Below are 10605 nucleotides of genomic sequence, written 5' to 3'. Positions count from 1 at the left end.
GAGTCGGGGTATATCCTCCTACGCTAAGTCGAACGTTTGTTCCCTTACTCGTAATCAGAGGCGTACCGACTCTGTCCGAACTCCTATAAAGGGGCTCGTCCTTTAGGACCGGCTATAAAAGCCATATGTCCAATTTACCGCGCTTTAGATATCATTATTGTAAGAGGATGTTTTTTTTTTCCTTCCGTTTAACACAGCCCTAACAATTGTGAACACATATCAGTAGCATTTTCACCGGGTTGCAAAGGACTGCACGATCTGTCAAGAACGTCAGAACAACACAACATTCAAATTGAAAAGAAAACGATTGCTTGCTGCCTCAACGACTCCTATCGTGTTGTTTTCGCTAAGTTTGGTGTGTTTTAGTTTACAAAGTCAGTTTTGATTTGATAGAATCTATTGAGAGAAGTTTTATTACGTCCGTGGCTTTAAGTCGATTGTGTTTTTACACTTTACAATCGTGGATTCCCCACTATCCTTTGGTCTGTAAACAATGAGCCCCGGACGCTTCGCTGAGATGTCGTCGTACATGTTGGATTTCAACAATCACATACAGTCGTACTTTATAAGTAGCACCTATGGGAATGAAACGCTCGTCAACCGATGTTTGGAGGTAGTATAGTGTTTCCAACCTTTATATATTTTTGCTCGCAAGTATGACATATTGTTTTGATTCCTCCATTTCAGCAACTGGCTTCCGGCGGAGAGAGTAGAACATTCGACGTATCGGGGTACCAGTGCAATGTGTTCTTTGTTAATTTGCATAAACTCTTGAGCCACAGTCTGAAGAAAAGTAACCTCTTGTGGTCCGTGGTCGGCGTGCTGGAAGTTGCCGTAAATGACGACGAGACGCGGTTAGCGTTGGTTAACAAATTTCGTTTCCTACCGGTTGTTTCGTTGTTGCTGCTCGAATTGCACACCCCGGACCAGCAGAAACGGGTGCTGTCTCTCCTGCATCATCTTTCCTACGGAGCCAATGTTGATGGGCAAGAAATGTTTCTTGAGAGGCTCATCCAAAAACTGCTCAGCTTGATCGAACAAAACCATCAGAAGAAAGAACGCTGCGAGGTGGCCCAGCTAGCCCTCTCGATACTGGTGAACCTGTGCCATCGGGATCTCTCGACGACGTTTGTGCTGACGCGCAACACCAACATCTCCGCGTTTTGTAAGCAGATCAAAAAGTTTGGCTTATTGGCGTGCAAAATGTACATCATACTTGAGCAGAACGACTACATTAAGGAGATGGATCTGCACTATTTGCTACGGATGAGCTTCGAGGAGGTACGTTTGATGCTGGCATCGCAAAATAGCTTCAGCCTGAAGCACGTTGTCGATTTCTTGCGGTACGTGAAAACGTTGGGCGACACTAGCGGAAGCCAACCGGTGCAGGCGGTGGTAACGGATGAGTATTTCAACCGCGATCTGAAGGAGTTTCTGCTCGAAATCGAAAAACATTGGGACGCTCGAGAAAAGAACGGTAGCGAGGCGGCACCGAAGAAGAAGGGCAAACGTAAGGTCGAGCTAAAGAAGAACCGTACGACCGATGGATTGTTTGAAATCTTGGAGTGCATCGTTTCGCTGAAACCGGACGACAGTGAGTTGTACCGGAAGATATGCGAATTTGGCCCAATCCGGTTGATCAATAACGCGACGGAAGATTGTTCGAAGGCGGTTGATTTGCTGTGCACGATTTTGGAGAAAAACTCAAAGGACGCTGCGTTCGCGGAGGAGTGCAAAGCGGTGTTGGGAAACTTGATGACGACCCTGACGAATAATGATGATGAACGGCTTGCCATTGCCTTTGCCCGATTGCTGACCACGATCGGAAGAGCACTGAATGCGAGCGACGACACGATGAACGAAGTGGCGGAACAATTTTATCAGCACCTCTTCGGCAGCATGGTGAATCAGGCCCAGGAAACTGTCCCGTTCGACTATTCCATTGCCGATGGACCGGCTCGGGTGTACCAGTGGGCGTTGCATGCGTTTAACGAGCTAGCAAATCTCTCTCCGACGCATTGGTACGCAAAAGTGACGAACCTGTTCAAGCAGAAACCGATCCAATTTCTTGTGGCAAAGGCTCTTACCGGTGGCAGTGATCTCGAGCTGCTAGAGGCAATGCTACAGGTCGCATCATCGACCGATTTTCCCAAGCACGATGTTGCGATAATGATCGATATGTTAAAGACCAATGGTCTCACTTCGATGGTTACGTCCCCTGTGCATGACTGTAAGAATGGGCTTCTTCAACCACCGACGGGGTACTCCTTCGTTCGGGCTCTCAGTAGGGATTTGCAGGATCGTATGGATCAGGCCGTGGTTCAGATGCAGGACGCGAAAGCGGCAGGTCTTATAAACGATGTAGAAAAGTCGGAACTCGTCGAATTCTACACGTACAAGATCAACATGCAGACTAACCTGATGAATGATTTGAGAATCAGTTTAGAATCGACGACGACGCAGATAACGACACTGATGCATCAGAACCAGCTACTGATGGCCGAGATCGATAAGAACCAGAAGAAAAGTTTACCCCTGTTGTTGAAGGAATCGGCGTAAGTTGTTTGCGGGTGGTTTTTACATTTCAAAAGGTGTTTTAATTAATGACGTTTCGGTTTTTATAGGTTAGAAAATGAAAATCGACTGCTGGAGCGTGAGCTGGTGATGATGAAATCTGCCGCCGCAACGTACGACAAGAAAACGAACCAAATGAAGCAGGAACTAGCCGAGTACATCAAAAAGTACGGCGAGAAGAGCCAAAAGTGTGCCGTTCTGGTCAAAGAAATTGAGCACCTTCGCACGCGCGATGATAACTACGAGAAGGAAAACAAACGTCTACACGCGGAGCTGGCCGTAATGGTGAGTATTGACTTTTTTCTTCCCTTGGTGGTGCTTGGAACGCGATCGCTCAACCGGGTCACGAAATTTCCCAATAGACAAAAAACCGCGACGACGCCCGGAAGCTGCTGAAGCTCGGCGAGGAGGATAGACAAAAGCTTACCGAGCAGCGTGATGCGGAACGTAAACAGTTCGAGTGTAAGTTGCGCGAACGTGAACGGGAAATATCGAAACGGAACGATCTCGTGCAGCAGCTGGAGCAAACGCTCATGCAACGGGACGGTTCGATCGAATCGCTGGAGGCGGACGTGAACGATATGCGAACGAAGCTGAAGGACCGGGAAGATCGGATAGCACAGCTCGAGGAAGATCTGAAGGAGAATGAAAAGATTCAGCAAGCGATCTATAGTTTAATGAACAAGAATAAGAAATAGTAGGTATCATTTATAATGGTGATTTTTTTTTGCGGAAAGAGAGTATTGTAATATAATGACACCACGCTGCTAGTTTTTGGTAGCGAAGATTTTATAACGTTTTAAGCAACCATTACCGGCCGATAAATATTTTTAACAAACTTGTACCAAGCCTTTAGATTGATATTTTTTTTTTTTATCCGGATCACATAAGTTAATTCCTAATGTTTTCTTTTTTCGGTTGCTCGGTTTGATTAGTTCCCATTGCGATCTTTTTGCGAGGTCATAAATATAATTAAATTCCATTGCTTTCCATTTCCACGGTCGCTTTAAAGAGTGTCCTTGTTGATGATCTCAATCAACTCGGGGTTCGCTAGGATCGTCTGATGTGTTCCGTCGATAATTTTGACGATCATCGACGACGTGGTAAACTCTTTCAATCCATAATCCTCCTCGATGTCGCAGATCATCCCCGAGCGCACTAGGATCAGTGGTGAGTGTAGCTTTGTCTTCGCTTCGACAGACACGTTCATTGCCGCTTTGATTCTGTTGAACAGAACTTGCAACATTTTGCGCGAATACTCCTCGGAGAAGGGATTCGAATCGCGTGCGATTTCCATCGTTTTCGTAATACGTTGGGCGTATGTGCCTTGCTCCATGATCGTTCCGATCATTTCTGGCGTTGTAGTGGGCAGCACAAACGAGAGCACAAGCGTAAGGACTGCGATCTGCAGCTGCTCGTCCTCAACAACGGAAAAGTGATTGCTGGCAAAACGCTGCAGGTACAGTGGAGAGCCATCAATAAGCATCAATTTTCCACGCAGGGACCGAGCTTCCAGGCGCTTTACGATATCCAGGGCCAGTAGGGATCCGAACGAGTATCCGATGACCAGAAACTGTTCGCATTTCGCAAAGACAGTTTGGAACATTTCATCAAACACGGAGTCTACGATGCCAGGAACCGTTTGTTCATCGGCAGAGTTGGCAAAGGATTGTAACATGAAAGTTGGGGCATTGATATCGGAAGCAATCTTCACCCACGGTGGACTGCAAACACTCTCAATGCCAGGGATGATAAGAACGGCCCGCTCATACTGGAGATCGTCTGACTTTGAAGGCAGTCGCAGCACGGTATGGTGGCTATCGGCTTCGTCACCGAAGCTGGCCAACAAGTCTTCCAGCTGGAGCTGTTTGTTGACAACTTCGGCCGCCTCGTTTTCTGCCTTGGCGTCGGCCAGCTTTTGCAGCTTGGAGAAAGTGAGCGTGCGAAGATCTTGGGGGGTTAAAAGAATGTCAAAATCACGCTCCAGCACTTGTCTAATCTCGACGGCCATAAGGGAATCCATGCCGATGTCGGCGAGAGTACTCTCGATGGAGACGGATTTCATGTCGCGAATGTTCATGATGTTCATGACGGCTTCGACAATGTTCTTAGCACCGCCACTGGAGCTGCGCTTTTCAGCCACGACCATGCTGGACACGATAGGATCGTCCGTCGTAAGCAACTGATCAAGCACCTGGATACAGGAGGTAAGTCTTTGTTGCAGCGTACCTCCGATCTCCATGTCGAGTTTATCCTCCTGCATGTCCGCAACGATACCAACCTCTCCGATGGCTCCCCATTGAATGGCCTTGCCCGGTAATCCTTCGGAAGTTCGACGTTCTATGATACGCTCCATAACGGAGTTAGCCATACCATAGTTGGATTGGCCGGCATTGCCTCTGCCACATGATACGCTGGAGAAAACGACAAAATATTTCAGCATGGGACAAAGCTCCTGGCTTATTACATCGAAATGGTGGGTAGCGGTGGCTTTTGGAGCGAGACATTCGGCGAACTTATCCACCGATTGGTTTTCCATGATGGCGTCTCTGAGTTGGACGGCCAGATTGAAGATTCCGGCCACGGGTCCCATCTCATTGGCTTGTAGCAACAGTCGACGGCAACCATTTTCGGTGGAAATATCCTCCGTAGAAATGCGCACCTGGACTCCGTAACTCTTCCACGTGCTGTGAAAAATGAATGGCTTATAGTACTGAATTATGTATTAGTGGATTACTTCACTAGAACTTACTTGATACGGTATTGTTGATAAGGCTTTGTGATACCTCTGCTAGAGCTGAGGAGCACCTTCCGGCAACCACGAATGATCAGCCAATCGGCTAGCTCGAGGCCGAATCCACCCAAACCTCCAGCTATGACCATGCTTTGCTCGGGACTGCAGTAGACTCGCGGAAGGTACGAGATAGGAACCGAGGCGACATCATCTTCGTTGTCTCGGATCTTGAGCACAACTTTACCAATGTGCTTAGCGGTTGCTAAGTAACGGAAAGCTTGCTCGATCTCGTGCGCTTGGAAGACGGTCGTAGGAAGCGGTTTAATGATGCCTTTCGCCATATCGACGGTAAGCGTTTTGTATACTTCCTTCATGAGATCCCGACGGTCTACGAACATAAGATCCAAGAGGACGGCCGTGAATGATAGGCCTTTCTGGAACAGAGACATTGCAATCTTGGAATCCTTCATCATGTCGTATTTTCCTATCTCCAGAAAATGCCCACCCTTGGCAAGGCAGCGTATGGATGCCTGGAGTTTCTCCTCGGACAGTGAGTTGAGTACGAAGTCAACACCTCGGCCGTTTGTACGTTCTTTGACGAGTCTCTCGAAGGTGGTGTCTCTGGAGTTTCCAATGTTGTTCGAATTCAGGTCGGGGAAATAGCTCAACAGGAACTCTCGTTTCTCTTTAGTGCTTACTGTTGTAAATACTTCCAGACCGTAAGCTAGGGCCACTCGAATGGCCGCTAGGCCGATACCTCCTGTTCCGGCATGGATGAGAATGGATTTGCCTTTTCGAATGTCTGCACAGACAAAAAATGCACCGTAGACGGTGGCATATACGGTGGGTATGGAGGCCGCTTGCTCCAAGGAGTACTCATCCGGTACATCAAGAAGAAAGAGCGGATCGGCTTCAATGACTGTAGCCATCGAACCGGCAGGCACAATGCCCATGACTCGTTTCCCGGTGGCGGTAACACCGGAGAATTCCAACCCAAGCACACATTCTTGAGCTAGCCGATTGGTGCAGAATGTTTCTATCGTCAAACGACCGGTAGCGAGCATAACGTCTCGGAAGTTCAAGGAGCTATAGACAACTTTGATTCTGAGATCAGACAATGGTCGTTCGGTTAGTGGCCCTTCCATCCAGGTAAAAGAGGAAAGATCTCCTGGCTTGATACAATTCGCGTAGCAGTGTTTCGTCACAGATTCGTTATACCGTTGTTCGTGCAACTTGAAGTGGCGATAGATACCCCATTGGCCATTACGATACACATTGATAGCAAGTCCCAGCTCCACTTGGTCCTTGTAGAATGGATGCGTGGGGTCGAAGGGCGGTGCAGACGAATCATCGATGAAGAAACAGGTGACGTTTTGAATGTTGGGCTCCTTCCGGATGCAGTTGACCAATCCAATAATGCCTGAGGTTGGATCGTTTTGTGCGTACAGAATGATAGGTTTGGTTTTAACTTCATCTTTAAGTTCCAATAACCAAGAAAGAGTAGAATCGTTGCTGGATACCTTGATGACGTGAGCATCTACGGTTGAACTCAAGGAAGACTTCTTCTGCTGGTAGAGAAGGAACTTTTCATCTTCAACGGAGAACGTGCTTACCAGTTGGAGCCGACGATGGCCTTCTGTGAGGGTATAGTCTTGTGACTCCCGCAGGAGAATAAATCCTTGATCAGACAGACAGTTGATGGCATCGGAGATAAACTCATCGTCGGTGAATAGGTTCTCACAAATGAGCAGCAACACGTTACGTTGTTTCATGAGTTTGTCCTCGGAGATGATCACGTTTGGTATGGGCTCAGGCTTATCACTGGAGATCAGTGTAAGATGTGCTTTCACAAGCGGAAGATCACCGATTGCATCACCAAAGAGCGAAATGATGGGAGCTCTTGTTGGAGAATGAATTTCGGTGACATTGAAAAAGATCGTAGCTTGATTCTCGAGAATCGTTTGTACGATGATCGATGCCACATCCGCCGGTTGTAGTACTTGTTGTGGATAGTACGGCAGGAAACGATAGCTTTCCAGGACAGGCACACCGGGCGGAAGTCGACGAGCGATGGTACTTGCGTTGAGTCCTCGAATCTCGATAGCTCCACATTGGAGTAAGTTCAGATCGCGGTCAAAGTAAACGCTGTAGTAAGGTACTCCCTCATCAGTATGTTGCTGTGATGTTTTCTGCTGCAATGGATTAATTTTGATGCAATCGATACGAGTGGGAATCATCAACGATCGAGTATCGAAAGAAATGATCGCCACCTGCAACATGCAGTCCAACAGTGCAGTCCAATTGTCCTTCCACTCGATCTTAGCATAGGAACCATCGCTTGTTGATTCGATGATGGATTTGAACACACCGCCATAATGGTATCCACGAAGCCGAAGTTCTTTGTAAAAGTCCTTCGTAGAAAGAATCACTGCTTGTGTATTCTTACGTTCGATGGGCTTCGGCTCATGTTTCTCGAGTGGTTGGATGTATCCTTTCACAACAATTACCGAACCTTCAATCACCTCAAAGTACCCACTTGCTTCTTGGATTTTCACGCTCAGTGACACCGCCTGGCCGGTGGTTAAAGTAGTCGCGCGTAGAAATTCTACCTCTAAGAACTTCACGGGCACCTCGTTTATTATGCTACCAGTCTTGCTGGCGAGAGAGTCCCAGACAAGGGCGAGGTATTGCGTGGCCGGAATCAAAATCCTTCCGTCGATACAGTGGCCGGCTATGTAGTCTTGCTCAGCAAGTGAAACGGTATGAAGATTGTTCCCTTGGTGGACCATTCGGTTCGTGCGGAAGATGCTAACATGCCAATCGCGCGAGTGATCCCAGCGGATCAACGAAGAGATCATCGGTGTTTCTAGTGAAACGGGGAAAGTCACCGTGGGGTATAGGTGTAGTAGGTTGCAGTGTTGTCCGTTGATGAAAGCGCTACAGAAAAGAAAGGAAATGGATAAATGAATGAGACCCATTCTGAACGACTCTCATACGTACCGGCCTATAGTTCCTAGGAAACTTTTAAGAATATTATCGGTAGATTGGATCGATGGCAGAGGTTGCAGTACGATCGCATCACTCTCGATGCTGTTGAACAGCTGATTCGAGCACTTTGGGTCGTAGATTCTGAACGACAGCACAGAGGTTGCGTTGATCCACCGTTCACTGGGTTTTGCCATCGGAAACGACTGCAAAACGGTCGCCAGTTTGGTGTTCAACGTTTTATCCATGATGATTTCCCGATAGTTGAATGTTTCCGGATTGTTGTATGAGACGAGCAGTGCGCCGTGGGTGAACGCAATGCGTATGGCATCGGGAAGCGTTATCACCCCATCGATGTAGGCACAGGTAATCTGACCGATCGAGTATCCACCGTAATGATCCACTTTCAGGCCGATAGCTTTCAGTACGTTGTAGATGGAAATTTGGATTACCAGTGTCCAAACGGCACGATGCAACGTGTTCGACTGGAAGCCTGTGCTAAAGATGCCTGCGTACTCTGGTGCCTTTAGCAGGTGCTTGCACTGCTCGTACGTCGCTTTGAACTGAGGAAACTGTTCAAAGGCACGCACCGTCACCTGCCAGTCGTAATCCATTTGGCCAAAAACCAGCGTAAATTTGGGAACCGATTTTTTGGCCTTCGCTACGTTCTTCTGTAGGGACACCGTGCTGCCATTGTTACCGGCTGCAAAGATGGCGTAGCCACGGGCGGTCATTTTGGCCAGTGCCTTCCGTTGGATATTGTGCGTTAAGGCGTACAGCTCGGTGTTAAATTTCTGTCTGCCAAGACCATCCAAGAAGTAGTCAACCGCGTCTACAGTACGTCCACTCCACACAACCAAACGAGGAAGGTCATCCGAGGGAATGTTGATAGGCGCTTTCCGTTTCGTGCTAGCGTGTAGCAGAGCGTGGCAGTTTGCTCCACCGAAACCGAACGAGTTGACCGCTACCAGAGGCCCTCCGAGGGGAGTTGGATTGTCCACCACCTTTAGATTCCCGTTCAGCAACGATGGTACATCGGTGCGGGGTTCGGTGTAGTTAATGTTCGGCGGAATCAGCCAGTTGTGCATCGCAATGACGCACTTCGTTACGGAGCAAATGCCAGCGGCTGCTTCCGAGTGGCCAATGTTCGATTTCACCGACCCAACCAACAGTGGTCCGGTCCTTCCGGTGCAGAACACCTTGTCGATTGCGTCGCATTCCTCCGGATCACCCACGACCGTTCCAGTGCTGTGAGCCTCCACGTAGCTGACGTCCTTAGGGTCATAAGGCACCTCCGAATACAGCTCATCCAGTAGTTGCTTCTGGATCTTATTTGAAGGGAACGTAATGCCCTCGAGCTTGTATCCGTCGCAGTTGGTTTTCGTGTTGACAACGTGCGCATAGATACGCTTCGAGTCCTTGGCCTTCTGGAGCAGAATAACCGCGTTCGCCTCAGAGCGCGAGTACCCCGAGGCGTTCTTATCGAACGGCCTACAGAATCCATCAGCGGCCAACACTCCCAGCAGCGCAAACTGCAGTGTGATGTACGGATGAAGTGTCAGATTGGTTCCGGCCACGAGGGCAGCATCACATTCACCCTGCCGAATCGACTTACAGGCTCGATCGAGGGCGTACATCGAGCTGCTGCACGCCGTATCCAGTGCGAGGACAGGTCCTTTCAGGTCCAGTGCGTAAGCTATCTTGAGGGCGATCATGCTTCTAGAAAAGCTGCAAATTTGAACCGTTTATAAAAATCAATCCAGCAATGTACTCTCTCAAATGCTATGGCACTAACCCGAGCATGACTTTTTTGTAGGGAAAACGAACTTTCTTGTACGTCCAGTAGGTCTCGGTCTCGGAGATTGCGACACCAACAAATACGCCCGTCCGGGAACCGCGCAGATCATCCAAATGCAAGCCGGCATCTAGAATCGCTTCATGGCAGTGTTCCAGCAGGAGACGTTGTTGCGGATCCATCGTATGTGCCTCCTTGAGGGTGCAACCGAAGTAGTCCGCATCGAATTTTCCCAAGTTTTTCAACTTGCCCAGTCGCTTCGGTATGTCCGGGTGGCTATGGTCCCAGCGATCCTCCTCATCATCTACGAGATCAACCTGAGCGGTGGAGAGTTAGCTGTGTTTCTTTGAAATTTTCTCCCTCTAATGAGATCCTGCTGGAACTTACCTTTGCATACAGGTTTTGCGCAAACTCTTCCACGCTGTTCGAGCGCGGGTATTTACCCGATATACCCGAAATGACGATCGAGTTTTCAGACTCAATCGGAGCAACAGGCAACATATGGGTCTTCATGGTG

General features: G+C 48.5%; 2 protein-coding genes across 2 annotated transcripts; one reads left to right on the top strand and one right to left on the bottom strand.

Moving 5' to 3' along the window:
• Positions 1–328: 328 nt before the first annotated feature.
• Positions 329–3416, top strand: LOC131282936 (uncharacterized). Its single transcript, XM_058312487.1, has 4 exons — positions 329–613; positions 688–2555; positions 2625–2859; positions 2937–3416. The coding sequence occupies exons 1-4, from the start codon at positions 494–496 to the stop codon at positions 3270–3272; spliced, it is 2559 nt and encodes an 852-aa protein (XP_058168470.1). The 5' UTR covers positions 329–493; the 3' UTR covers positions 3273–3416.
• A 164-nt stretch (positions 3417–3580) lies between these two features.
• Positions 3581–10601, bottom strand: LOC131280960 (fatty acid synthase-like). Its single transcript, XM_058310205.1, has 5 exons — positions 10476–10601; positions 10089–10405; positions 8309–10021; positions 5327–8245; positions 3581–5261 (listed from the first exon to the last, which is right to left on the bottom strand). Exons 1-5 carry the CDS (start codon positions 10599–10601, stop codon positions 3581–3583), a joined length of 6756 nt encoding a protein of 2251 aa, XP_058166188.1.
• Between the last annotated feature and the right edge of the window lie 4 nt (positions 10602–10605).

Source organism: Anopheles ziemanni, chromosome 2 (genome assembly GCF_943734765.1).
Source record: "Anopheles ziemanni chromosome 2, idAnoZiCoDA_A2_x.2, whole genome shotgun sequence".
Lineage (NCBI taxonomy): Eukaryota > Metazoa > Arthropoda > Insecta > Diptera > Culicidae > Anopheles > Anopheles ziemanni.
This window is presented reverse-complemented; position numbering and strand designations above follow the sequence as displayed.

Bases quoted from the DNA above. Each gene is read 5' to 3' on its own strand.
- LOC131282936 (XM_058312487.1), top strand. From the start codon at position 494: ATGAGCCCCGGACGCTTCGCTGAGATGTCGTCGTACATGTTGGATTTC. The intron at 2,556-2,624 runs GTAAGTTGTTTG...CGGTTTTTATAG, and splicing joins CTGTTGTTGAAGGAATCGGC to GTTAGAAAATGAAAATCGAC. The intron at 2,860-2,936 runs GTGAGTATTGAC...ATTTCCCAATAG, and splicing joins ACGCGGAGCTGGCCGTAATG to ACAAAAAACCGCGACGACGC.
- LOC131280960 (XM_058310205.1), bottom strand. From the start codon at position 10,601: ATGAAGACCCATATGTTGCCTGTTGCTCCGATTGAGTCTGAAAACTCG. The intron at 10,406-10,475 runs GTAAGTTCCAGC...TCCACCGCTCAG, and splicing joins CGCAAAACCTGTATGCAAAG to GTTGATCTCGTAGATGATGA. The intron at 8,246-8,308 runs GTACGTATGAGA...TCTTTTCTGTAG, and splicing joins TTCCTAGGAACTATAGGCCG to CGCTTTCATCAACGGACAAC.